Below are 27,889 nucleotides of genomic sequence, written 5' to 3'. Positions count from 1 at the left end.
GCCTGGTTTGCACCAGGACCATCCTAGGGACTTCATTGAAGGGGACCCAAAAACTGGGGCTCAGGGGAACCCTGATGCTGTTTTCAGACCCCCAGTGCCGCAGCCTGGCTCAGCTGGAGGAGCCCTCCCAGCCGGTCTCCCACGGCAGTGGGACGCATGCCCAGAGGTCAGGCAGCCTCAGGGACGTGGCTGTTCTCAGCCCCGGCGAGGGACAAGGGTGGCCTTGGGGTCACGTTCCCCATCTGTGGGATTCTCCCCCACTCCGGCCACGTGGGAGCCCCGCAGGAACGAGTGAGTCACAGCCAGCCCCGCTTTTTACCATTTATAGTCAAAACGAGCACAAAGCCACCGCCGGGTCCCTGGAGAGCCCGGCTCCGGCCCCCAGAGCTCCCAGCCTGGCCCTGGCCTTTAGTATTTTCCTTTCATTCCCATTATCTCTGGGGTCATCTCAAAGGGGGCAACCAGAGCCCGATGGAATTTCATCCTGTTTCTGCCGAAATGGCCCGTGAATGGCCAGCACCTCTCCCCGGTCCCCCACAGGGACCACGTGGCTTTGCAGCCGCTCCCGGAACAGCGTGTGCAGGGCTGGTGCCACAAGACAGCACCCGGGGGGCGAAACATGGCCCCAAAGCAGCCAGGAAAGCAGCAGCAGCAGCGTGTGACCCTGGGAAGTGATGACCAGGAATTAATTCACACCATCCTGCCGCCCTGCCTTGCCCTAGCTCTCGCCCTCCATGCAGGCAGCATCAGAGGGCTGGCAGCCTGCTGGACTGGCTGGTTTGAGGGGATCTTCCCCAGGAACAGAGCAATGCTGTGGCCCTGAGAGGGAGGCAAGGGACCAGGTGACAGTGTGTGTCCCCCTGGGGTTACCTGGGGAGTTGGGGGCTCTACCTTCCTCTTCTTCTTCTGATTCTGCTTGTTTGTCCTCGGATAGACTATCAGCATCTCCAGCCACCTGCAGGCAGAGAAAGCAAAAGGTGAGGTCTGTGCCGAAGGGCAGCGCGGAGGGACAGGAGTGATGCTCACACTCCGCCATGGGGTATAACACAGCTTCCCACAGGCTGTGGACCCCAAAGCTGTTCCCCGCCACGGGTGGCTCTGACCACACTGCCTGGGGAGATGCTGCCCCATCCGCCTCTGGGAAAGGCTGTCTGCAAGCTCCAGAGACGGAGCATCTGCATTTCACTCCTAACCCCAGCCTTCTGGGGTTTGTAACTTGGCCATAAGCACAACCCTGAGCTGGAACTGGGCACACAGAGCAGCTCAGCTTCTCCAACCTGGTCAGGGTCAACGTGGTAAATAGTACCCAGAAATCATCCCAAACAGCTCCTTGGGGAAAAATGAGGCAGGACAGGAAAGGAGGAGGGATTACCCCAGGGTGCTTTGGCTCAAACCCCACCCACTGCAAGAGCGATGCCACGGCCAAGGCTGACATGGGAGAGGGATTCAAGGATCCTGAAAGACAGCCGAGAGGGACAAAGCCTCCAGCAGGACCTTCCCCCTTCAGCGATGCCAACGCCCGCACGCTGCACACAAAGTGCTTTTGTCCAAGAAAGAGCAGCGTGAACTTGGCATTGAGAAGTTCATCCCCTGCACAAAGTCACTTGTTCGGGAGACCCTCCTGTGCCCTCCCACCACGGACTAACGACCTGCCCCTGCATCTCTGTGAACTCCACAGGGATCCCTGCGCCACTGGGAAACATTCCTGGTTCAGATGTCCCTGCTTCCCTCTCCTGTTCCCCCCACTTTGCATGCTGCTGCTGTAAAGCATTTTGAGATGACCACATCAAGTGGGTTTTGGTTAAGCAATAAATGCCAGAAGCATGCAACGAACATAAACCAAATTCTCCCCTGGCCGGGGAAATCTTCCTGTCGTGCTGCAACTGCAAATGAAACCCTCCTGGCTCGGACCCAGAGTGGGACTGTTTCAGGATGATTAATGCTTGCAGTCAGGAGCAAACGCGCTGCTTCAAAATCCAGCACCGGGCCAATGAACAATAAATCAGCCCCACCTTGCTCTGCAATGCCTCTCCCTCCCGCGTGGCAGGCAGGACTGGCAACAGAAGGCTGGGCTGCGAACCAGAGTGTGGGGAGAGGGAGAAGAGAGCAGGGCATGAGGGCTGGCCATGTTTTGGGGCATAGCCATTGCTCCTGCCTTGGCTGGAGGCGAGGAGCCGGCATCCCCGTGCCACTATTCCCCCATGCCTCGGCACCCTGGCTCCGCAACCGCTGCAACCCCACCGCTGCAAATGGGGCCAGAGAGGTGGCCGTGCTGCTGGAGAACAGGTCTGCTGGCCTGAAGTGGTGCACGGAGGTTTGAATCACCCATGCTCTCGTGTCTCAGTAGAGCAGGGAAGTTTCGACACATGAAAACATACATCTATCTGATCAAAATCCCAAGCTCTTGGTAGAAAAATGCCTATTTCAACCAGTATTGACCAAAATGGGGGGAGTCACAACCAAAGAAAATGCTTGGAAATAGGAATCTTCTCAACAGAAAGCACTGACTCTGCTGCTGCCAGGGCTCGGGCAAGCAGGAGACACCACACCTTGGGAAGAGTGGGAAAGAGCAAGCGCTTCATTCCTTCAACTTTCTGCTCCAGTTTCAAATGTCAACAAATTTTGGGAGGGAGGCACCGAGCTCCAGACATTCCACATGGGAAACACTCGCAGGTGAGCAGCAGCACCATTGCAGTCCGTTGCCGCGTGCCAGCAGCTCAGCTCTCCCACAGCTCTGCACCCTCACCAGTGCCAGCCTCAACCCAAGCTGGCATTTGAGCGATGGATGAGGATGTTTCTAGGTCACCATCCAACACCCGGAGTCGGGAAATCTACCACGATTTGCTCATTTCGGTAGCCTAATCTTCAGCGTTGCCGAGCAATTGCATCCCAGTGGCAGGCACTCCTATAAGCAATGATATTTTAATGGTCCTCGGAGGTCAGATGCTCCACTGGGACCAGGGGGGTGGGCTGCATCCACACCCTCTGCCATGCCTGCAGGGGAGCAAGCGGGGCAAGGCAGGCACTGCAAAGGCAAGTCTGAATGGGGATGGGGTAAATGCAGAGCAGGCAGCCCCAGGAGGCCACGTCTGCCCAGGAACAGACAAGAACCAGAGGGAGTATGGCGCTCAGGGTTGGACACGCCAGCCCCGGGACTATAGGATCTGTGTGGTGACAGGACTTGCGCCAGCGGGCTGGGTGCCTGATCAGATGCTGTCCTAAAGGCGCCGTGGGGTCACTCCAGCACCCATCGGCTCCAACCCCGTCCTGGTGTTCACCCTGCGGCCAAGCTTCTTCCCCTGGCCAGTAAGTAGCTGCTTTCTGCTGGGGCTGAAGCTGCCACAGCCGGCCCAGGAGCACCTTGGCATCAGATGCACCCTCTGAACATCCCACAAACGCTCCAAGTGTAGCTCAGCTTGCTCCTGGGAGTAAATGCCACTGGGAGTGTTGTTCTGCAGCAGGGAGCAGGATATTGCCCAACAACAAAACTGACCTGAAAACGGTGGCCTTCATAAGTAACGAGTGACTCAGGAGCATCTCAGCTCCGGGGCCTGGCCAAGGCTCCCAGCAGAGGCTGAGCTTCCTTGAGCACTGGGTCTGAAAGGTGTCCAGCATGGTAGGAAGCCTCAGGCTCCAGCCCAGCACAGCTGAGCACGTGCACTAGGCGCAGAGGAAGGACTTAAATCATCTGCTGCTGCACAGGTCTCTGCTGAAGTCAGTGCTCACGCTCACACCATAAATCTGGTGGCTCAGGGGGTGCTCAGGCCCCCGCTCTGCTGCAGAGCACCAGGCAATGGCAGGGGTCCACCAGGCAGGGGAGCAGGGAAGGGGAAAGAAACCCCATTCTTGCCAAAAAGGCAGAGAAGACCGGAGCTGGTTGCGAGGCAGCAGCTACACCCGACCCCAAGGGCTGTCCCTGCAGCAGGCTGTGATTGTCACTTGGGGATCAGCCTGGGTACGCACTGCCACCGCACTCGGCATTGGGCAAGGTCCTACCCACCCTCCTCTTCCTCCCAGCTAAGGCAAGAGCCCCATGGCAGCTCAGCCTCAGACTCGCACTCACCCGCTGATAATCTCCTTGTTCTCAGCCCGGATGAAGTGCTCCTTCTCTGGCGTCAGGATGCACAAGGAGAATTTCTGCCCTGTCCGGCTCTCCCCATCCACCACATCTGTGCACTGGTTCATGTTGATGGTGCCCTGTGGGAGGGTTGTTGGCTGCAAGGGGAAGGAGAAAGGAATAACGTTTAAGCAGAGAAGAGCAAATGAATGCAGAGCTGAGCCCTAAAACCTCTTCTGGTGGACACCAGGATCCTACACACCAAGATGCTCAACAAAGCCCTGTGCCGTACATCTGGGGACAGAGACCAACAGGCTCAACTCCTGCCAGCCCAGTCCAGCCCAGCCCAGTCTACTTCTGCCAGCAAGACGCTTCTCCTATGCCGGACACCCAGGGAAGGATGGCTGCCCCACTGCAGCACAGGGACACCAAGGCAAGGCACCAAGTGGATGGCTTTGGGTTTGCAGCTGCAAACCATCTGGGGTGGTGGGGTGGCACCTGGGGACGGTGGGTGGCAAAGCAGCAAGGCCCCACTGCCCTCAGTGCAGGACAGCTCAGGCACTATAGACAGACAGACAGACACACGTGCCAGGTTTCTCCCATTAAAGTTAACAAAACATGGAGTTTGCCAGGGAGGGACCGCAGCGTGGAAGGGACCTTGTTTGTCTGACGGGCTTTGCAAATGCAGCATCACCTCCTGGCCCCCTTGCTCCAAGCAAACACAGCGTAACGGGACAGGCGGTGGCCCCCCTGGCCTGAGGAGACGTGAAGGGACCCAGAGGGGTGTCAGCACTGACAAGGGCTGACAGGTCCATCTGGAGCAGCGCTGGTTCATCTGATTACAGTGCGGCCACCCACTCCTGGTGCATGGCACCTGCAGCCCTCCCCCCTGCAAGCAGCGATGCCATCTCCCCCATCCCCAGCCTGCCTGTGCCCCACCAGGCTCGGTGACACTGGAGTCCCCCCTGCATCCCAGCATGAATCTGCACCTGGGGCATAAACGACTGGGCGGAGGGACCCCTCCAAGCTGCCAATGGCACTGAAGGAGCACCCAAAGCAGCCCATGGCCACCTCTTCACCCCGCCAAAGCCTCCTTGTGCCCTCCAGATGGCCGGGCCAACAGGGAGACGGATTTTTGGCAGACACTGTTAAGGTTTTTATCATGGAAACTGTCTCCCCTGCCAGTAAAACTCCTCCAAAAGCAGCCTGCGCTGTGCAAAAAAGGGGTGATTGCGGAGAGCTTGATGGCCGCAGCCTATGACCCCAGGAAATTCAGATCAGCCTCACGAGGCCCCCGGTTTACCATCTGCAGGCTGTGGGAAACAGCCCCCTTCCCCAGGAAAAGGGCTTTCCCTGCAGCTGTGTCCCCAGGCGGGAGCATCCTACAACAGCCCAGGGTGGCATGGAGCCATCACGGGTGCTACAGCATCAGTGCCCAGCACAGGCACACGAACGGGACCGTTCGTACATCAGGGACACCAAAACCTCCTCTTTTCCTTCGTGGAAACCAGCATCAGCATCCACAGACCCCATGGGATGGAGGGAGGGAGGGAAAGCAAAGCCAAGCCCAGACCCCCAGCACGGCGCATGCACAGCCGCCCGCCCCGCACCGCCGCGGGTAGTCAGCTCCTAAGAGGATTTTTTGTCTCAGACAACAAAAATAAAACCCCGCTTTCCGGGAGCTATAAAAACCCAACGGAAAAACTTTCTCCTGCTCCAAGTGGAGTCTTAGAAACGCTTTTGTCTCGCTGGCCTTCAGCACAGCCAAGGCCTCCAGGACTGTAAGGTCTGGGTCCGACCCCTTTCCCCACCCAGAGCATTTTTGCACCAGGGAACGCAACCAGGATGGGGTGAAACAGGGGATGAGGGCGGCTCCAGGAGGGAGCCCCAGTCCCTCATAGGGACCCTGAGTCACTCAGTCCCTCTTGCCACAGGCACCCCTCGACTCCCTTGGGAGGCCCTGCAGGGATTTGGCAGGGAGCTGGCACAGGAGGAGAGGAGGAGACAGCTCCCTACGAAACCTGCCTGCTCTCCTCCCTCTTTAACCCCACAGCAGCGTTCAGGGCGGCTTCCCCCGCTGCTCACACCCAGCCCTGACCCAAGTGCGCCCAGAGCGGAGGAGCCGGTTTGGGGCCCCCACACCGCTGGGCCAGCCCTGTGAAGTGGTTTTGCCATGCACCCCTCCTTGCAAGGGTGAACACTGGCATCTCGCACAGCCTGACGCATGGATCCCTGTCCACCACGGCAAAGCTGGGACTGCCCCCCTTGCACCTGCAGCTGGGGACAGGGCGGGCACCAGGGGAACCCTCCACTCCACGGCAGCCCCCCTGCACTCCCACACCTCTCGGCAGCAGATGAAACCTGACCAGCAGCCTTGCTCACTCGGGATGTAAATTCCTTTACACCATTTATCTCCTTCCTTGGAGGCAGCACAGGCACTTTGAAGCAAAGTAAAATGAAAATAGTGCCAGGTGGAAACGCACACACACAAACTCCACCGAGGAAAAGGACGGGGCTCAGGCAGCACTGCAGCCTGGGAGCACCTCAAAACTGGCTGGGGATCCCCGGTGGAGGAGCTGGTGATGGCACAAGGCTGCTCTCCCCAAGGAACCAGGAGAACAGGGACAGCCCTTGCGTGCCAAAGCTGTGGGGCAGTGGTGTGGGAGAGGGGGAGATTGGAGAGGCTCTGCAGCAGGGGATGAGGACACACGGACACCTTCCCCCCCTCTGAGCACCTGTTTCTGCACTGGGAGGTTTCTCAGGGCTGGGGATCTGGGCCAGGGAAGGACGAGCAGAGCTGGTCCCCAGGCTGGTCCCAGGCCAGGTGAGGACTCCATGGCTCCGGCAATTGGAAGGGAATAAATAAATGCAAAAGCAGGGAGATGTTATACGGCAGAGACGGTGAAACAATAATAAGGCTGGGACTTCAACAAGCCCTTTGAAGAGCAGATGCTTTGATACAAGGTCAAACCCAGCATCGGACCCCGGGGCCACGGGGAGGCTTCGCGTCCAGGTGAGGCAGGAGTGGACGCTCAGGTTCAGCTCTGGCTCCAGCTGCTGGCTTCTGCCAGTCCCCACCTCAGGGACAGCCCTGTCCCCAGGCGCTGGCCCTGCCTTTGCCATTTCCCATGCTGCTGTCAATGGGATGGAGCACACAGCTACCCTGTGACTGGACTGGGTGTGTCTTTTAACTGGGAGGAGGAGTGGAAGCACAGCAGGGTGCACCAGCAGAGGACACCATTAACGGGCACCATCACAAGCAGCAGCTCTCCTCGGTGCCACTGGCCGCCTCCGGCCCGGCAAGCGGAGCAGCCCCCCACCGCTTGCCATGTGCTGGCGCGGGGAAGGCAGCACCCGCGCCATATGAGCAACTACAGCTCTCCACGCTGCCAGTATCAGCAGAGGAACCAGAGCCAAGAAACAATCGCGTTGCTGTTTCCCTCTGGTATGACAGATCCATATTTACACACACACGTGCTTGCAACGTCCCCCTCCACACTACACAAAGCCTATAGTACGCTCTCCTCCTCCTCTCCCTTCCCGGGTGCCAGGACATGAGTCACACTGTGCTCTCCACATCCTCATACCCAGCAACTGCAGCATCCCCCACCTTGGACAGTGGAAAGGAGGGAAAGAAAGAATGAGGACCTCTTACAAGCCCGAAGGAAGAAATCCCACGCGGGACATCAGTGGGGAGACCCAGGTGCTGCGGAAGGAGGATGCACAGTGCTGGATGCTCTGTGAGCAATGAACCCCCAGGCACAGGGACTGATGCTGTAAGTCAACAGGGTTTATTTGCAAGAGTCCCTCATTTCCATTTGGTTTTGCAGCGCTGAGGTAGAAATACAGGATTATTTAGACTCAAAAATTTCCGAATTTTCTCCAAGAACCTTCCCCATCATTTCTATCATGTGTGCATCGTAGCAGCTCGATCCAAAATACAACAGAGCTTTGCTCAGCAACTGTACGCAAGATGTTTTCTGAGCAGGTAACCCCACGGTCAAGCTCCCGAGGAGCAGCTCTGCCACGGCCTCGGTGGGACACGGCCAATGCCCACGCCATTCTCCAGGGCTATTACACAACGTGGGTTGATGAAATCTGGAACACAACCTTTAAAGAAAGGCAATGGGGCAGGGGGAGGAGGAAACCAAACAAAAGGGACATTTTACTTTCTGCCAAGAACCAGGAGGGGAATTAGAAAAAAAAACCATAACCATTTGTCTATCTTGCATGGCGAGCTGGTTGCCTTGGCACCGGGGCCCGGCAGTCCTGGGGGGGAGATGGCGGCTCTGCCATCCCGCTCTGCCGCGACACTGCACAGGAAGGGCTCGGGCTCCGGCTGGCTCTGCCCTGGCTCTGCCCTGGCTCCCAGCACCACCCCCGAGCAGCAGCGAGCCTGCGGCGCCTGCAGAAGACATCCACGCTGCCTCCATAAATGCTTCTTGACAAATGTTAATTCCCCAAGCTAAAATATTCATGAAGGTGGCTGCTGACGAGCGTGCTGCTCATTCACAGCACTCTTGAGTACTACGCAAAAGCAGCTGCCGTGTTTGCCAAAAGCTTCACCCATCCCAGGTGCCCAGGCTCGGCTGATTGTGGTGCTCAAGGCGGGATGCAAGCAGGATCTTGGCTGGGCTGCAGCGTGGGAGCGAGCAAGACTCTGCTGCCCCATCGCCACAGGCACATCAGAGCAACATGGAGACAACCGTGCCTTGGGCGACGGCAGCAATGCAGCTTGGACAGACAGCTCCCGGCACCAGCGCGGCACAAGGAGCCCACACCAGTGTCGCCTCCACCATTCCCACCCGGAGGCCATCAGCAAGAAAGCACCGACTCCTTGAAAAGTCACAGAGAGCTCCCTTTTCGGAGGCTATGCACGGCCTCCCTAAGGAGGGATGCACCCAAGCTAGGGATGCACTGTGCACGCACCAGGGCTGGCTCTGACGGCGGGTTCAGCCAGGCACTGCTGCTGGGGTGCTTGGCCTGCCGGTGCCGGCGGGGCAGCCACGGTGTGCCCCAAGCTGCCCAGGCACCAGGCGAGCAGGGCTGGCACAGCAGCAGGGCTTTAATGAGCGTTTTAGGCTTCCTGCCACTAGGCACGAGGCTATTGATACAGCCACAACACAACCGGAGCTCTGTGGCGGGCAGATTTTATTACACTTATAGATCATCTAACAGGCTGAGCATCCTGGATTTATTAAATTAGACAAAGGCTCTTGAAAATGACCTCTGCGGGCTCTGCAAAAGGATGGACCAGAGCAGTCACCCATCAAAGGGGAGCGCAAGGTTGTGCTCCTCCATCCCCCACCTCCGTGCAAGCAGGAGCACTCCCCCATCCCCACCGTCCCCATGGCAGCTCTCTGCTCTCCCCGTGCCATCCAAGCAGGAGGCAGGTATCTTTTCTTGGCCACCTGAGCACACCTTTCCCACCTGCAGCCTTCCCGTATCAGCAGCTACCGCTCAGTGAAGCCATGGAAAAACCTCTGGCTTGCTTGGGCCATGCACCAGGTAATATAAAAGCAGGTTTTTACCGTGGGCAAGAGAATGCAACAGAGGTATCAAGCAACACATCTCTCCCTGCACCTCTGCATGCACACCTCGTGCCCTTGTGCAAGAAATAAGGGAAGATGCCCCCAAATCTCACTGCTGCCCGGACTCTCTAGACAGCCAGAAGCCATCGCCCCCTTGCACAGATGGAGGCACAAGCCGTGTTCTGCAGATGCGGCCTTGACACATGCCGGTGTGGCTCTGCACCGGCAGCAAACCTGGCTCGCGGTGCTGCCAGCAGCCACCCTGCACCAGCGCAAGGAGGGGACAGGACACCTGCCCCAGTACGGAGCCAGCGATGCAGAAACACCCTCCCGGTTGGATAAATGCTGTAACACTTCCCCCAGCCCCATCACACGCTTCCTCACTGTTGGCCCCTGCTTGTTCATCACGGGCACCAACAGCCGGCTCCTGAAATTTAGTTTGCCAGAGGAGTTCCCCACAGCCCCAGGTCACCCATCCCAAGGAACTGTCTTGGGGAGGTGGGCTTGGAGGATGGGCTAGCAAGCCCCAAGCACGCCTGTCCCTGCCTGCCGGGCCCCTGTAGAGCCTTCCCGAGCCTCTACCAGGAGATAAAACAACATCAGCTTCACTTTGGCCAGGGAGAAGGAATTTTCTCCCTGGGAGCAGTTTGGGGAGGGGGCGAAGTGCAGGGGCTGGGCAGGAGAGTTCAGCCAGGGGCCGCTTTTAAGCAGAGTCGGTGTTTACATCCACAGACAGCAAGTCTAAACACTGAGCGAGGCCGTGAGCTGGCCACAAGCTGCCTGTGAACTGGCCGCGAGCACCCTTGGGCTCCTCTCCCACCCAGTGCCACCTCGGCAAGGCATGGGCAGCACCCATCCCGGGGGTGCCCAGGCAGCAAGTTTGGGGCCACGCATCCCATCCACAGCCCCGTCCCCACAGGCGCCCATTTGGGGAGCGTGCGCTGGAGCGGAGCGAGCCCAGCCAGGGCTGCACGAGAGGCTGGAGCCAGCTCGTCTTGGCCTTATATGGCCATTTTCACGCTGCTCTTGAAGCTCCCAGCTGCTCCCCACCCCAAAGCGGGGTCGGGAGCTGGCAGCCAGCGCCTCGCCTGCCTCCTTCCTGTTAACCTCTTTCCTGCTGAACGGCCCCCGAGGGTTCCGTGTGACGGGGACGGCCGTATCCTGTCCTGACACAACCGCCTGCACCGGGCAAGGAGGGTCAGCAAACCCGGTGGTGATCACCAAGTAGTTGCAACCTCCCTCGGCGCTGGGGTCTGACCCTCTGGGTCCTCGGCAGCATCCCCAAAGCCAGGGAGTCCTTTGGGGGAGGTTGCACCCATGCACACACACACTCCATATCCAGTGCTGCTGGAGAGGAAGGACAGAAGATGTAGAGAACATCGGCACGATGACGGGAACAACAGCAAGGTCCCACCAGGATCGGGGTCAAGGGGCTGCTCTGAGCTACCATTCTGGCTCTTTGGGGACCAAAGCAAAAGCCCAACATTGCACAAAGAGCTTGAAGCAGCCGCTCAACCCATATCCTGGCTCTCTGGGGACCAAAGCAAAACCACAGTATGGCACGGGCACTTATTGGCCCCGCCACACTGAAGGCACCATCTCGCAGCCCTGCAAACCCAAGAGCTATTCTTCCCTTTTGCTCTCCAGGATTTAAATGCATTTAAAATGCAAAATGTCCTCCTCCCCTCCTAGGATGGGGGTGGGAGGAATACACGATAGCGGATCTGACCCCATCTGCTCGCAGCTGCCAGCGTGGCATCTTCCTTGCTGCCTGACGCACAGGCACAACAGCCACCCAGCCAAAGGGGAAGCAAATATCTGCAGCGTTCAAGCGAGCTGTCATAGTAATCAGCCCGACAGCAAAAGCCCAGCAAGACCACACACTGGGACGGTACACACGGCAAGGGACCGGAGCTTGGTGCAGGGACCATGGCAGGCAAGTTGCCTGGAGAGGGAAACACAGTCATTTGGGGGTGGGAAGGAAAGGCAGGCTTCATTTACATCTTGATATTTGAATTTTAAATTGCACTGTTCCAAATTGGCCTTGTCAACTTTATTCTCCGCCTCCTCAGTGTAGGAGACAAGTCCCAGGTGGTCCCTGCACCGCGCGCTGCCAGGCACACACGTGCAGGTGCTCACCACCACCTTCGTGCACGCCAGCTCACACATGCCTCCCCAGGAGCAAAGGGCTTCACCAAAACATCAGAAACCACGTCCCCGTAACAGGACTCGCAAGGTCACCTGCACACAGAGATGGTCATAGACAAGGTGATGCCAATTTTGGAGACAGCTTAGGAGGTGGAAATCTTGGATCGAGGCAAGATGATCTCCATCCATGTTGGTCAGCCACCCAAGCCCTATTCAACCACAGCTGGACCTGGATTTCTGTTTCATGGGGGCGAGGGAAACAGCTCGAGCATCCTCCTGGGCATCGGCTGTGCTGGAGAGCTGAGGCCGAACAAGGGCAGGCTCTGCCCAACAGCCCAGGATGGCTCCGCTAACCAGGCACACGAGGGCTGAGGCACTGACTCTCCGGAGACCTTATGCTTTTGAGCCTAGAGGTGGGTAGAAAAACTGGCGAGAGACGCAATGCCCTTGCTCAGGATCCTTACGGCAGCTACGAAAAGGTGTGAAAGCCATTTAAGTGAAAAGGGCTTGGCACCCTGGGAAAAACCTTAGGAAATGAACTCAGGGCAAAGATCCCTCGCTGCTCAGTTTTGGAGTCAGTCTTCCTGCAAAGTGGGAAAATAACTGCAGCTGATGTGGGTTTCCACGTTATTTACAGCACCAAGTGCTGCTGGAGAGACTCCCAAGGTCTTCTGTTCAGCACTGCTCTGACCTAGAGGCAACTCCCACCGCGGCCAAGTGCCACCCGAGGTGCCACCACCCTTGCAGCATGGAGGTGTGCTGCAGAGTGCACAGAAACCGGGCATTGGCTAAGACATACAAGGTCACTCCATTGCATGTGGCACCCAAAATCAGACCGTGTGGAGAGACTTGGAAAGATCCAGACTAGAAATCTGGGAGGAGAGAAAGGGCTGTGGAAGGAGCTGCTGTTTCTGTCTCCTCTTAACCATCAAGGATGGGAATGGCCAAGGTAAGAGCCATCCAAGGAAAGCAGCAAATTAAATCAATCAAAGCCCTGTACCTCCCATAGTGAATCCATCTCCCCTCCAGCCTAGAGGGGAAGGAGGGATGGGTCCCCTGGTCTCCAGCCATCCCACAACCTCTCCTGCAAACGCACCCAAGCAGAGGAATCAGAGCAAACACACAGCAACAGACAGAGCCATCAGCACCGTCACAGCCGTGCAAAGCCACCTCCGACAGCCGTTGTCTTGAGCTCTGGATAATTTAAGGCCCTGCATTACGCCGGCTCAGGAAGCACTGTGAACTGCACACAGAGCAAGATGAAAAATGCCAAGTGCTTCTTACAATAAAAGAGTAAATAAAATGGCAAGACATTTCCTGGTGTCTCAGAAAAAGAAAAAGAAAAAGAAAAGAAAAGAAAAGAAAAGAAAAGAAAAGAAAAGAAAAGAAAAGAAAAGAAAAGAAAAGAAAAGAAAAGAAAAGAAAAAAGAAGAAAAGAAAAGAAAAGAAAAGAAAAGAAAAGAAAAGAAAAGAAAAGAAAAGAAAAGAAAAGAAAAGAAAAGAAAAGAAAAGAAAAGAAAAGAAAAGAAAAAAGAAAAGAAAAGAAGAGAAGAGAAAAGAAAAGAAAAGAAAAAGAAAAGAAAAGAAAAAACTTTCAGTTCCGTATGAACTAGAAATTTTCATTTTTTCACTAAAACACAAAAATAAAAGAAGGAAAGCACCACCTCGCAATAGACAAAGTCAGCAGAAGCCTCTCACCAAAGCTCTGCTGAACACTCTCACAAGACATAGGGTTAGACCCACTCAAGCCAACTCCATCCAACCAGCTGACCCAATGCTATACCGCAGGGCCACGGCTGCTGTTTCTCCCCAGTTGGGCTTCTTTTGGGCTCAGCTGAACTGAAAATTTGTTCAGCAGATTTTGCTTTACAGTGGGTAAAGGCAATTTATTTCTGGTCAACACTATTCCGACCCCATGGCGTGTACACAGGTCACCCTGCACCCACCGGCTCTCCCTTCTGCAGGGAAATACCAGGCTCCGGTCTGACTGCAGCAAAGCAGACGCCAGTTATGTCCCATGCTGCATATCTCCTGTGGGAGCCATGCACTACGGCACTGCCGCCATGGTGGGGTTTTCCCCAAGCCCCCACCTTCACCCCGGAGGACTGTCAATACAGAATCTTGCACCAGCACTCAATGACTGCAAACGAGGTGAGGACAGCCCCAGGGATCCGCAGCACCAGATCCACTGGAGGCTCGGGCAACTCCCACAGGCGCAGACGCTTCAGTGGAAGTTCTTGAATCTGGCCAAATTAGCCTGGAAATCTCATTACTCCCCAGCGCTGCTCTTACGAGCTTTGCAGAGCGTCCTGCTGGGCTGGGAATACCACACAGCCAGGCTCCCAGGGTGCTTGGGGGTCTGCAGCTGGATGTGCAAGGGCCAACCCAACCAGAAGAAGCTGGGTTGGGTTGGATTGGGTTGGCCAACAAAGCAGCAGCCACATCCTGCACCCCCCCCTATAGAAAACCCCATACCTGCTCTGCTCTGCATTGCTCCCAGCAGCTTCCAGACAAGCTTGGACTCTGCAGACCTTCCCAAAAGCCAAGGCGGTAGCCGGAGAGCATTTTCCAACCTTTGACCATGGCCATCCCATCAAATGGCACAAAATGGGAGGCTTTTTGGCCAAGAAAGGCAGTTCCAAGGAGAAAAGCTCCCAACAGGTGCACACGGCTGTGGCGGGGCAAGGAGACCGCCTGGCAACAACTCGAGTTGGGCTTTGCTGCCACATGCAAGGTGTGGTGGATTCACCAATGCAGACAGCAAAGAGCCATCCTGGCCGGGCAGGCACCACCAGGTTCAAAGGCAAGCAGCACCTGGGGGAAAAGCGCTTTGAGCGCCTGCCACAGCCAGGGACAAAGGCTGGGAATAACACACCAGGCTGTCAGAGCTGTCCCCGTGTCCCAGAGGAGCAGCGTTTACTCCCTAAACCTGCTGCTCCCATCTGGCTCCTGCACTTGCAGAGGAGTTCAGGGAGAGGAGAGAGTTCATGGCCGTGAGCTGCTCCTGGGAGCACTCCCCGCAACCTCTCCTTTGGGAGCAGCCATTCGGCCCCAGCGGAGAGGAGCAATCTGGAGCTGGTGCACCTGAGGGGGATGAGTCCAAGGAGGTTTCTCCATCCCCCATGCCTGGGACGACAGACTTCACCCCCCAGCATTGGCCTGTGCATGGCATTAACTGCCCATGCAAGCCAAACATCCCCTTCCTCCGCACATCTGCTCCATCCATAATCCTTGCTGTCCCTCCCCTAATGGGAAAGCAGCCAGAAAAGCAAACGAAAACCCTAATTATATCCCAGTAGCTCCCCAGCACCCTGGTGATCTGCTGTGACTTTATCAATGTGGTTGCAGCAGGGCTGATGAAATGGGGAGGAAAGGGCCAAGGCTAGGCGGGCTCCAAAAACCCACCCCTTCTCCCCAGCTGCAGCATCACAACGGGTGGAAATCCCGTGCAAGCTCAGGGTGCTGCGAGGACATGTCTAAAACCAACCTGTGCTCCTGTCCCCTCCGCCTCCTCTCCCCACGGACCCTGTCACCCACAGCAAAGGAAACACTGCAAGCATCATTGTATGGGGACCGAGAGGAGAGTGGTGAGAACCATGGGCTGCAGCAAGAGAGCAGCCCACGGCCATGCTGCAGGTCCCCAGGGCACTGTTTGGCCATAAAATCATGGAGAGCTACGGCACCTGGAGCCACAGCACCCGCAGCACGGGGCGTGCAAGAGCAGGGACCCCCAGGATCGCATCCCCACAGCGAGGGGTGCAATGGCAGCGGCGACGTGGTGTGGCCCTGAGGTGCGCGCCAGGAAAATGTGAGGGAAAAAACCCTCCCTGGTAGATGGGAGCCTTCCCCAGCTCTCCCTGGCCGCCGGAGCAGCCCAAGCCCCACACGCAGCACCTCTGCCCCAGGGACCTGCTCTCCCTTAAGAGCAGAAGAGGTCGCAGAGGAGCCATGCTGCCTGCGGCGGGTGGCAGGGTGCAAGCCATGTTAATATACACAGACAAATCAGCTCCTGGATCCTGCGGGAAGGAGGTGAAGGGTAACATTAAGTTGCTGTGCACATGATTTACCTATGGTAATTTTAACTTTCAGCAAGACTGACTGGCTGTTCTGTCTTGTTGCCTACAGTGACTGCAGGGAAGAGTCTCTTCCGCAGCTTTGAAGGGACAGGACAAAATAAAAAGGTCTTACAAAATACCTATTAGCAAAAGCTTATTAAAAGCTCTTACGTGGTCCGGCATGAGGGAGAAGCAGTATTTTGCTGGCATTTTTTTCCTACTTTATGTATCTTGCAGCCCATGATAACTCAATGAGCAAGACCAATGATAAAAGCTGCCTGGGAATTCTCATTTTTCACCAGAAATGGCTCAAAACAGCATGGACAAAAGGTGGAAGACTTCTGCGAAAACCCTGCATTCAGTAACCCTGAGAAAAGCCATTTACAAAACCTCACTGAAGACCTCAGCTTGTCTCCATGCAAGTTTTAACCTGACAATGTCCCTTTTACAGACTCCAAACCTGATGAATAATGCATGTCTGGGATAAACCAGAAATATAATATTCACTAATGCTTCCCGTAACAGAGAAACAAGGACTGCAAATAAGTAATTTATTAACCCCGAACCGTGTTGCTGCTTGAGCAGAGTGCACACCTCGGCTTTTGGCCCCAAAAACACTGGCGAAAAGTTTGCTCTTGAGCTGTGGCAAGAGCATGCTGAGGGCTGGCTGAGACCCCCCGCTCTCATCACACCTCCAACACAAACATGCCTTGTCCTGGACTCTGTGAGATGCCGATGGGGGGGAAACCCCGCCCCGAGAGCAAGGCTGGGAGATGCCACCCTCCTTCCTCCTCCTCCTCCTCCTCGGGGGCTGCAGCCACCCCTTCTCCGCCGGGAGGAGAGAGGCGGTGGGAAGCCCACAACCCCGCACTCGCCCACAGCTCCAGCCACTTTCTCAGGCATTCCAAAATTTGGCCGGAGCCTCTTTTTGCAGCACCCCCCCTCCCTCCATGGCTGGACGCCTGCCTAATTGCGTATTTATTTATTTCTGCATTTTCCCAGCTCCCCGCACACATTGATGCGGGGCGGGGGGAAGCCGTGGCCGGCTCCCAAGGCAGACCCAAAAAAAACGGGGTGGTGCAGCTCCCCCCATTCCCCAGAGGCCAGGAGGAAGCTGGGAAGCGCAGGGCTGGCCGGGAAGCGGGTGGGAGCGGGGGGCAGGAAGGGGGGACGCCGGCGGCATCGCCCACCCTCTTTGCTTTGTGCGCGCGCTTGGGGAAATTAAAAATAGCTGCGTCCAAAGAGTGGCTGCAAGCACCACAAAGAGCGTGTTGAGCGGAGGCAGCTGCAAGCTATTTGCTGCCCCTGGTAATCAGCATCTCGGCTTGCAGAGCCCCCCCGGCCCCCCCCGCCCCTTCCTCCCCTGCCAGAAGCCGCCGCTGCCTTTCTCCAACCCACATATGTTATGTCAACAATCAATGAATACAGAATCTCTGCCGGGGAAAAAAGGGGGAACGCGCTTTGATTTTTGGAGCAGCTTTGGTGCCTTCTTCATTTCACATCCTCTCCAAGCTGTCACCGAGGGTTTTGCAGCACCGAATCCCACCAGGCAAGGCGAGGATACCCCATGCCACCTGGCAGAGATGGGACCCTCAGTGGGAACAGGGACGTGCCAGCCAGCGGGACGCCGCTTCTTCTAGGGATTCCTTTACGCAATGGGAAAAGGGGTGCTATTGCCCAGTGCTAACCAACCCGCAGCCCACAGCCCACTGGTGGTCCTCGCCAACCTCAACCAGTGGCCTGCAACAGGGCTGGAAAGAATTAAAACCAACCCCATCCCCACCGCCACGTGGTGCAGCTGGCAGGTACGGGGCCGTGCTGCAGGCAGCTCATTTTATACCCTCTCCCTGGCACCAAGCAACAGTGGGGCAAAAAAATTGTGGTTTTGTTGGTTCCTTGGGTGGGTTGGTCGTTCATGTCTCTGCAGACGGATACAGCCACCCAGGGACCGGGGGATGCTTGGGAGCCCAGCGCTGGCCCGGCTTGCAGAGAGCTGGGATCAGGCACCCATCGAAGGCACCCACCACTGCAGCCCCTTCCTCAGCTGCCTGTGGAGACTACAGCAGAGCTCCCACTGCCTTCATTTCAACTGCTCCACCAGAAAAAAATGGAAAAAAAAAAAAAAAAAAAAGGAAAAAAGCAACTGGAGCAACTGCCCGTAGTAAATACCAGTGCTACCATCTGTCACTCACCACTGCGGTATTCGGGGCTGTTGCTGGACTGCTGTGTTTTGTTAGACATTTACGGCGCGGTGGGACGCGGAGGAAAGGCAGGTCTGAGGCCACCACACGAGGCGGAGGGTGGGAACGCCAGCCAGGGCCCAAAGGGCTCGCGTGAGGGTAATCGTGCACTCAGCAATTAGCTGTGTCATTTCACTACCAGCTCTGACATCTTCGCTGCTAAATGCTGTTAGAGACGGGTTTGATTTCTGCATTAACGTTTTACAGCAGATCACGATTTTTCTTTCACCGAGAGCCTGCAGCCAGGCCAGAGGCCACAGGTACAGAGCCCAGGTTTCCAGAAGTCATGAAGAAGAAACTCCACCTGCTGCAAGCACCTGTATCACTCTGCCTCCCATAAACTAGATAAATGCAATTTAAAATCCAGCTCATTGCCCTCACTGCTGTTGCACACGTCTTCTACACAAACGTCTTTGCTAGGTCTCAAGAGACAGAGGAGTAGGGAAAAAGCAGAAAGGACAGAGCCACTTGAACCTGTTCTTGTTGCTCAGTGTAAGAGCAATTCCAGCTTTGCAGCTCGCCCTGCAGAAGACAATAGGGGCTGTGTTGTTTCCAGGAAGGAAGCACCTGGGCCAGGTCATCAAAGCTGCTCGTTCATTAGGAGGTCGCTGGCTGTATCCAGCTCTCCCAACTCCGCTTTCATCCTCTCGCCTTCTGTTAACTCCCAAACCTCCCACCATGGACTGCTTCACACCAGGGCCTCTCCCGAGTGGGTCCTGCAGGCACCGAACGCCCTTCTCGGCTTGGACGTAGACATCAGCGTCCTCCATCCACGTGCAGGAAGTTGTGAACAGAAACAGCCAGCTTGATCCACCTAAGCTCACAGGAAACCCAGGCACTTTTGGGGCCCCAGCAATGGTCCCTGGCCACGGACTCAGGTGCCGGGGCTGGTGTTGGAGCCACCCCTAGAGAAGCCTTTCCCCATTCCCTGTTCTCTCAGCCCCCACGAACTGCCCTTCTTCAGCTCAGCAGTTTTATTTCCCAAAACAATACACTAAACCAAACTAGAACGGGTAAAATAGAAGAGGGTAGAGAACAGTTTGTGGAGGTGCCCACAGGTGTCTTGAAAACAGGACCCACTTCCAGCAGCAACTGGAGCTGGACACCTGGAGCAGAGAGAAAAGGAAAGACATGAACCCCCCTGAAGCCACGGTTATGGGATCCTTGCACCCAACTTCAGTAAACAAAATGACACGGGATCAGCATCAAGCAAGACATTAATACTAGAAAGACTATGAAAGAACATCTGCATGTCCTCCCAACCCCTTCAAGACTGCTTGGTCCTGGGGAACGGGTTCACAGGGCTCCCCATAGGTTCATGGATTTTCTTCCTCAAAAGCAGTATTGAAAATTAAACACAAGAAATCCATCAAAGATCTCTGAGCTCTGTTGGGAACCACCAGCACTTGTGCTGTCTCTACATCTCCTGTAGAGCAATCACAAGGATGTGCTTTGTTCCTTCTCCCTTGCCCCCTGACTTCAGGTGTCCCTCTCCTGCCCAGCTCTCCTGGAGGAGAAAGGATCACTGCACCCTAATTATTCCCAACACTTCCTTATTTCTACTACATCATCTTTGAGATATGCACTAAACATCCCAGGTGAAACCTCCCCACAGATTATCTTCCACCCTGCTCCCCACCAAACGGGTTATTTTCCCGTCTCTGCTGCCCACCACTCCCATCCCAGCCAGCTCACATCCTGCATGATTTCCCATCCACACCACGACCATGAATCCAGGAGCTCCTGCATGGAGCCATTTCCCCGCCATTGCATAAACTGGTGGGACTGGCAGGGCACTATCACCAGCATTTGCTGAGGTGACAAACCACCTCTGGACCGTTGCAGGATGTGGCTGTGCAAGGGGTTGCTACCCCCCTCAGCTGGGGTTGAACCGAAAACTGGAAGAGCTGGGAAGAAAAGTCCTCCTGCTGCAAGACCAAGTCAGACCCATGCCCTGGATAAAATCTGGGGTGGGGGTCCCTGCTGCTGTCCGAGCCTCACACAGCTGCTCCCCTCCAGCCCTTTCTCTTTCAGCTTGCTTTAAATTTGAAACACGCTTCGATTCAAGCCAAAAGCTTTTTATGCTAAACAGAAACTGAAAGTCTTGAAGATCTGGTGAACAGAGGCACCAGCAAAATTGCATCCGTGGGGGAAAAGGCCGGGGATGGGGGAACGGGGGTCTGTAAAGCCCGGTGCTCCCACGGAGGAGGGGGCAGGGAGAGCTTAGAAATGCTTAAATGGCGAAACATGTGGAAAAAGTAAGGACAGAGAGGCCAGGATGTTTAAGGTTTGTTTTTAATCCCTGCCAATGAATTTCCATTCTGTGCCAAGACTGAAGTAAACTGCTTTGATCTGAAAAGGAGGAAAAAAAACACATGCACAGATTCTTGGCTTCTTAAAACAATATAGATGACAAAGGAGGGAACTACGATGAAAATTAACACGGTACAGCTCTGCTGACGGTGACGTTTTAAAATGCCTCTTTCTTCTAAATAAAGAGAATTTTGGAGGGGGGTTGATTAGGAAATAATAATTACACGCATCTGCACATCACAGCACTGGCAGGCAGGCATCCCTCCCTCCCTCCCTCTGATCCCCTACCAGCAGCCACTGATGCTTACACCGATCTCTTTTTTTACCCATTGATCAATTCCTTAGGTTTCCACAGCCGGGAGCGGGGCCTGGGGCCGTGCCGGGCTCCAGATGTGACCTGACAGCCCCCTGCTCAGTGCCAGACCTCCCACCTCCGAGCTGGCCTCTCTTCTTCTGTTTATACACCCAGCCCAGGGGTCCCGGTGCTCCCCTAACCATTGCCAGACGCAGGGCTGGCCTTGCTCTTCATCAGCTCCCAGCTCCCTCCTGACCTCCCTCCCAGCCATCACGGGCTGCAGCAGGGATGTTCACTCCATCGCACCGAGGTTAACGCTATCACAATCTGCCTTCTGCCTGAGTTCCTGACTTAAGAGCAGGACTACTGTGCTGCGAGCCTGGGCAGGGCTCTGCAACGCCGCTGCTGAGGATGGAACCGCCCAACCCCATACGCACAAGGGAACTCCAGCATGGAGGCAGCTGAGTGCTGGTTTAAGCATCCTCTTAGACCCCCCCCGCAAACAGAGGTCTTTATGTCCCCCCCATTTTTAGAAAGCAACTTCACTCCAGCAAATAAAGCGGAGGCAGGGCTCACAGCCCATCCCCACGCTTCACCCCACCACGCTGGAAGGCACCAGACATGGAGCAGTACCAGTTTGTTGGGAGAAGGACACGTCATGCCCAGGGATGCTCTTCCTGATCCCCTGCGGAAGAGCTGGGAAAGCCCATCCAAAAGATGCTCTCACCTTGGTGTTAGTTATCCACAACACCAGCAAGTTTGAGCTGCTCCCAGGTGAGTCTGAATTTTGTCCTGCTTTCATACCAGCATATCCACAAAGAAAAAAAAACCCAAATTAATAGTCTCAGGCAGTCACTGAAAGGAGACCTGGTGCGATGGGAGAATATCCCCAGGGAGGATGCAGCTGCCCCTCTGCTCTTGCTGGGGGCAAAGCACTGGCACAAATGCCAACCTAGGATAAATCCCAGCCCAAGGGAAGTGGCAGAGGAGTGAACTGAGGCACAGAGACTAGGCCTGTCTCATGGACATGTAATGAGCCACTAAGAAGCTGGGCTGGAGACCAAGACCCTCTTCTCTGACCCGCTCTAGCCACGGGGCTGGATCCGTCCCCAGGCAGCACCGAGGCCACCACCCACCCGCAGGTCCAGGGAGGGATGGGACAGTGCTCTCCATCCCTGCAAAACCCCTCCTGCACACCCACTGCCTCTCCACAACATTCCCACGCAGCAGGGCTCTATTTATAGAGACCTCAGCTGCTAATTATAGATCACAGCAATCAAAACAAAAGGAGGCAAATACTCTGCACTTGCCACTCTCTGGCTCCATCCCCTTACCCCAGCACTATTTTTGTGGCAGCTCCCATACCTCAACCAAAACCTCCCGAACCGCCCCAGCACCGTGGTGCCGGGCTGCTCTCCCACTGCAGCAGCACCAGTGGTTTTGCTGGGGACCGCAGGGTGTTCTACCAGGAGGACTGAGACCTTGCACAGCATGGGACAACATAGGAGGGTGTAGCTGCCAACACCAGTTCATGCATCTCCCCCTGGACAGAGCGTGCCGGGACACAGCTGGCGAGCAGGCAGCAGCCAGGGGAGGTTTCGCTCACCGTCCTGGCACAAGTCCCTCCTCATCCCCTCCAGGGACTGAGCGCAATCCCTCTCAGCCCAGGGAGGGCTGTTTCCCTCCAGGCTAAGGACTTTATCTTCTCTAGTTCCAAATATCCTAAAGTAGCAAAGGTCTAAGCTCATTGGGTGACTCTTCCACCTCCAAAGCAAGTCTCTGAATGCATTTGGCTTGGCTTAGGTTTTTTGGCAGGCTTTAGTCTTGCACTCTGTGCAATGGGGAATCAGGGAATGTATGTCTTGGGAAAACCAAGGAAGTGCCACAGGACTGGGGAGCACATGGGGGCAAACGTCCTCAGACACTCACAACGCAGCAGCTCATCCCCAAGCCGGTCCCTGACTCCCTGTCACCCTCCTTCCTGCCTTCCCTCAACTCCATGTAAGAGTGCTTTTGCCATCCTCCAGCTGCTGCAGAGAAACATCAACCCCTGTACATCATCTGGCCCAGCATGGAGGTTTATCAAACAGCAGGAGCGAGCCAGCGCTGTGGGGTAATCGCGATGGTTCAGCATGGGAAGGCAACCCCGAGCAATCGCACAACCTCTACATCCACCCGCGGCTGGGAAGGAGGAATTTCTGCACGTCTGAGCAGGCTCGGCTTAGCCAGAACTGGGCAGAGCTGGGAACAGCCGCTGGCACGCTCCCTGCGGAGGGGAAGGGGATGCGCTCTGCTTGGCATTCCCAGCGGCCAGGCAGGCTCTGGGTGCCAGCAAGAGGCTGGGGCTGCTGGCAGGAACAGCACCCAGCATGAAAGAGGGAGACCCTGGGGAGCAAGTCTGGCAGCTCAGCCTGGGTCTGAGGGGATGGAGGTCCGTAGCCCGTGCACGTCCTCCACATCGCAGCCATCGTGCAGAACTGGTTTGAGTTTTCAGAGTGAAAACATGGCAGAGAAAGGACGGACAGACGGAAGGATGAACATACAGAAAGAAGGTGGCCAAGCAGGAGCGCAGACTCAGGATCAGCTCAGGGACACCTGTGGGCAGGTCTCAGGAGGGAGCTGGATGCCAGCAGAGCGGCTGGCGTCCACTTGTCCCACCTTCTGCTAAGGGATTTCTGTGTCCAAAATGCTCCAATCCAACACCAAACTGGACCCACTCCACAGCAAAAGGCTCCTGTGCCCAAGGCTGCCCTGTCCCATGGCCTCTGCATACCACAGCACCGTCTCTGGGGACCCTCTGAGGTCTCCCCAGCTCATGTCTGGGCTTCAAGCCACCCCTCCACACCCCACTGCTCTCCAACCCGCTGGGAGTGAGGAGCAGAGTCTCCCTAGCCAGGCACAGGAGTGTCTCCGCCACCATCGCCAGCCTGGGGCTCCCCTCCTGAGCCCACCCCTCCCTCCCCTCCTGCTTTTAGTAAGAGCAGAAATTGCCAAATCCACAAAATTAATGTCTAACAAGTTCAATGCAGAGCAATTCAATCCCTGCTTGCAACAGCCTGGGAGGTCTCCGGCCAGCTGCTGCCCGGCTCCCAACACACTGCGGAGGCCACCCCTGCACCAAGGCCCCTACGGGACCCCCACCCGGCTCCTGGCACACTGGGGGTAGATCACCCCTGCATGGACTGCAAAGAGGATCCCCCATGGAAAAAACAGCATCCCGCTATGTGTGGGAGAGGCACCTCTTGGGCAAGGCCCTGGCCCCATTACTCCTCCCTGGTGTGCTGAGATGGTGGGGACACGGCAAGGAGAGGGCACAGCCGGAGGGGTGGAGAGCTGCAGGCAGGGAGCAGGCAAGTACCTCAGGGGAGAAACCAGTATCCCCCAGCAGCCCCAGCCAGCAATGCCCGAGGTGTGGTGGGCATGGGGCTGGGTCCTCACATCCCCCACAGGGACATGCCTCCTGTCAGCCCGACCTGAGTGCCACCAGTTCCCTCCAATGACCCCCATCACTCAGCCTTGTATCACATCCTGATGCTGTGGGATGGTGGCAGCGGGTCCCAAACCCACTGGTGCCACGGCACCCTCTGAGCCACACTGGCCCTGCCCAGGCAGGAAAGCTGCACTGCAGCTGAGCCCCGATGTGGACAACATGCTGCACCCAGCCGCTCCCCGCAGGTGTCCCCTCCTCATGCAGACCGGCCAAGGGCTGAGGGCCAACACCTGCGTGGGCACTTGGTTCTGACATAAGGCGGCTTGCTGTGAGCTTGGTGCTACTGGGATCAGGGTCCTGCTGGAGTGGAAATCTGCACTGCAATGGGCATGGGTTACCTCCAGGGACCAGGAGAAAAGCTGTACGGTAGTCACCTGACCCCCTGTAAACACAGCCTCCCGGCACACAGGGAGCGAGCCCGGCCCTGCCACAGGGAACGGAGCAAGGACAGGACTGTGCAGGGGCATGGTGGGCTGCCAGAGGGGGGCCCTGGTCCCGCCAGCAGAGCCATGCCGGCGCCTGATGCAGAGGGGTCAGGGACTGGAGGTTTGGCAGAAAAACAGCTTCCCCCAAGGTCAAGCGGAGGACATGCCACAGGACATGTTCCCACATGTGGAAGAAGATGGTCCCTGTCTGTCCCTCCTCAGCTCCCCGGTCCTGCTCCTGCGTGGGCTGAGCAGCAACAAAAATCCCTGTTTCCTCCTGCTGGGGGGCTTTTCCTCCTGCCCCAGCCCAGCCAGCACAGCAGGGGATGCTCCGGTGCCATAGGCTAGAAGGGGCCGGGGAGGCTGTGCCCAACTATAGCCAGGGGACACCTTTAGCAGAGCCGGTGAAAAGAGCAACGTGGATCCCACGCAGTGATGTGCTCTGCAGAAAGGTCAGGAGGGTATTTTTACACCATGTGTCAGACCCCGATGAGGAGGAGTGAGCCGCGACCATCTCCTCCATCTATGGCCATGGTGAGGCCGGACTGAGCCCTCCTGTGGGACCCATTGCACCACGAAGGGCCACGGTGGCAGCGAGTCCCGGTGCCCCATCCTGGCAGCGCTCTTCTGGGTCAGAACCATGCCACACGGCACGCACGGCTGGAGGGGTGCAGGGACCCGGCAGCAGCCAAGGAGGGGGTCCAGCCTGGGACCACCATAGGTCAACTCATGCTGCACATATGCACACTCCATTTATCTGTTTGGTTTTGGGGTTGTTTTTTTTTTGTGTGTTTTTTTTTTTTTGGTTTGGTTTTTGTTTGTTTGTTTGTTTTTTTTCCCCACTTTTACCCTTCTCAAGGGGAAAAAGCCCAAGAAGTGCCTGAAGAACTACGGGATGCTTCCACCATCCTCTGTGTGCTCTCTGGTAACAGTCCCCTGTGGCACAGGGCTGCCAGGGGATGGCGAACAGTGCCACAAGGTCCAGAGAGCAGGGCACAGGGCTGGGACACTGCCCATCTGCTCCTGCCCAGAGGCAACAGGGCCTGGGGCAGGTCAACCTCTCCAGAATGCAAAGCCAAAAAAATAAAAAACCCATTAAAAATCATGTTTCCCAATATCCTTCTACCTCTCCTCAGATCAGGTCATCTCCCCACCCCAGCACACCATTCTCCTGTCGCTGTAGGACATGAAACACCAGCCCAGTGCAGAGCCAGGTTGCTGAGACACTAAAAATGTATTGAAAGCCTCCACCGCTCCTACCCGAGACATTTAAATTATTTAGGGCACTTGGATCAACCCCAAGAAAAAATACAAACAAACAAGGCATGAAACTCGAGCAATGCTAGCTGTGCTGCCTTGCCTCCCCATCCCTCGCAGGAGGCACCGGCAGAGGACCAAGGCATGCCACCCCTGCGGGGAGCCTCCCCACCACAGACGCAGGTCCCCGCGTGTCCCCGCACGTCCCAGCCCCACATGTCTGCACATACACTGCCCCACATGCCGGTGCACCCGGCTCTGTGAGCCTCCTGCCCAGGCGGATCCCAGCATGCAGGCACCCGCCGTGCCATGCTACACCGTGCCGTGCCGTCACACTCAACCTTGGGCACCCTCCCACAGGCTTGCTGTAGCCGGGAGGATAAATTGGCAGCCCTGGGCAGTCGCAGCAGGGCTGACCCTGCAGGGTTCATCAGCCCCACTTCGCAGCTCACAGCAGACGGGTTTCCCTTCTTTTCATCCCCCCGCTCTGTTTTACCGAGGGCAGCAGCACCGGCAGCGTGCTGCAGCTCCGGGGCAGGCAGGCAGTGGGAAGGCGTTCCAGCTGAACTACTTTCCACAGGCATCGCTAGGAGAGCCTCCTTCCCAGGCACTGCCGTGGCGATTCACCGCCGCCAAACCCCAGCTGGCACAGGGCCGGGCAGAAAGGAGTGGGGGGGACCCTGGGGACCCTACCAGTGTGGAATCTGTCACCAACTGATCAACCCCAAGCCAGGTGGGACCCTCACGCCTCCTGAACACCCATCATCCTCCACTGACTGTCCACCAAGCTCCCACGCAAACCCAGCCTGGCAATAAGTCAAATCCAGAGAGCAAAACTCTTCACCAGCTCAGCAGAGACCTCCCCACACCACACCAGGAGCATTGCCAGAGGCTCCTCCGAGGGCAGCAGAGTCGGCCCCAGCTGATACCCACAGCCTGAACATGGCCACGCACCTCCGCCTGGCAGCACTTACCATCTCGTCGAGGGCGTAGCGCAGCAGCCCATGCTCGTAGAGGATGAAGAACCGACGCTGCCATTTCTGCAAGAAAAGAGAGCAAGGCGGGTCACAGCAGCACCCACCAGCACCTGGGCCTCACCAGGTGCACCGGAGCTGCACCCCACAAAGCCGGGGCAGAGAAAAGGCACCGAAACTCCTTTGTGGCAGGGGACTCAGGACAACAGGACACATGCCCAGGTCTCACTGAGCACCAGACCACAGCTGCCAAAAAAGCAGGGGAGACACCCTAACGCTGCAGGGACCATTCCTAAAGGATGAAGGATGTTCCAGAAGTATTTCTGCTCAGCCCCTCATGCCCCAAACCCAGCTGTTTGGGGTGCCATGGGCTTTGCAAAGCAAGGTCCTGCCAGGCCATGCGGCAGGGCTCTGCCAGACGTCTGCTTGCAGCAGCCCACATTGCTCAATGTTCATTTACTGCCTGGCTTTGTGGGCACCCAAGAACAGGCTGTTTTGGGGTTGCTTCCCCACCCCACTGCTCTCTGCATTCAGACAGACCCCAGAGACAAAAGACTCCAGCTATAGGCTGGAACCAGGACTTTCCTCCTCCTCTCCCAAAGGACGCCCACAAGCCCCATCACTGCTCTCCAAGAAACCCAAGTCCTGCAGGACACCAGAAGGATCCACCAACTAAATGCTCCCAGCCCTCAGCTTCATCCTCCGTGGTCTATTCCAGCACCCGGTGCTGCAGGGTGACAGTGTCATGCTAGATGTCCTCCAGCAGTGCATCAGCTGGATTTGGACGGTGGCTGCACCTCCGGGGGTGGCACAGCCTAGGCGGTCCTGCCTCCCCCGGCACCGTGCTGGCACTGCTGCTTCTGCAGATGCACAACAAACCAGATTGGAGAACTGATCTGGCTGCAAAACTGCCTTTTTTTTTTGTGTGTGCCAAGTTGTTTTCAGCCAAGAGCAAAAACTGGTTGAGCAGGCTGAAATGAAAAAGGTCCTAGATTCATAGCCCCAGTGCAGCAATTCTTATCTCACTTTTCTCAGCCCTTCGGGCAAAGTCCAAGGTGCTCAGGGACAAGCAAAACTACCAAGGACCCTGTGGACATCCACATG

General features: G+C 56.5%; 1 protein-coding gene across 7 annotated transcripts in view; it reads right to left on the bottom strand.

The window, feature by feature from the left end:
- The window catches only part of MPRIP (myosin phosphatase Rho interacting protein), an 88,107-nt gene that overhangs the window by 47,646 nt on the left and 12,572 nt on the right, over positions 1–27,889 (bottom strand). For all 7 annotated transcript variants that reach the window (XM_082314363.1, XM_082314362.1, XM_082314361.1 and 4 more), the window contains exons 3-5: positions 26,786–26,851; positions 4,064–4,215; positions 871–955 (exon numbers count right to left, since the gene is read on the bottom strand). In XM_082314363.1, coding sequence (XP_082170489.1) covers positions 871–955; positions 4,064–4,215; positions 26,786–26,851 — 303 coding nt within the window. The remainder of the gene's footprint in view (positions 1–870; positions 956–4,063; positions 4,216–26,785; positions 26,852–27,889) is intronic.

This window comes from Platalea leucorodia (assembly GCF_965183815.1).
Source record: "Platalea leucorodia genome assembly, chromosome: 5".
Classification (NCBI taxonomy): Eukaryota; Metazoa; Chordata; class Aves; order Pelecaniformes; family Threskiornithidae; genus Platalea; species Platalea leucorodia.
Note: the sequence above shows the minus strand (reverse complement) of the source record. Positions and strands in the feature narration are given on the sequence as shown.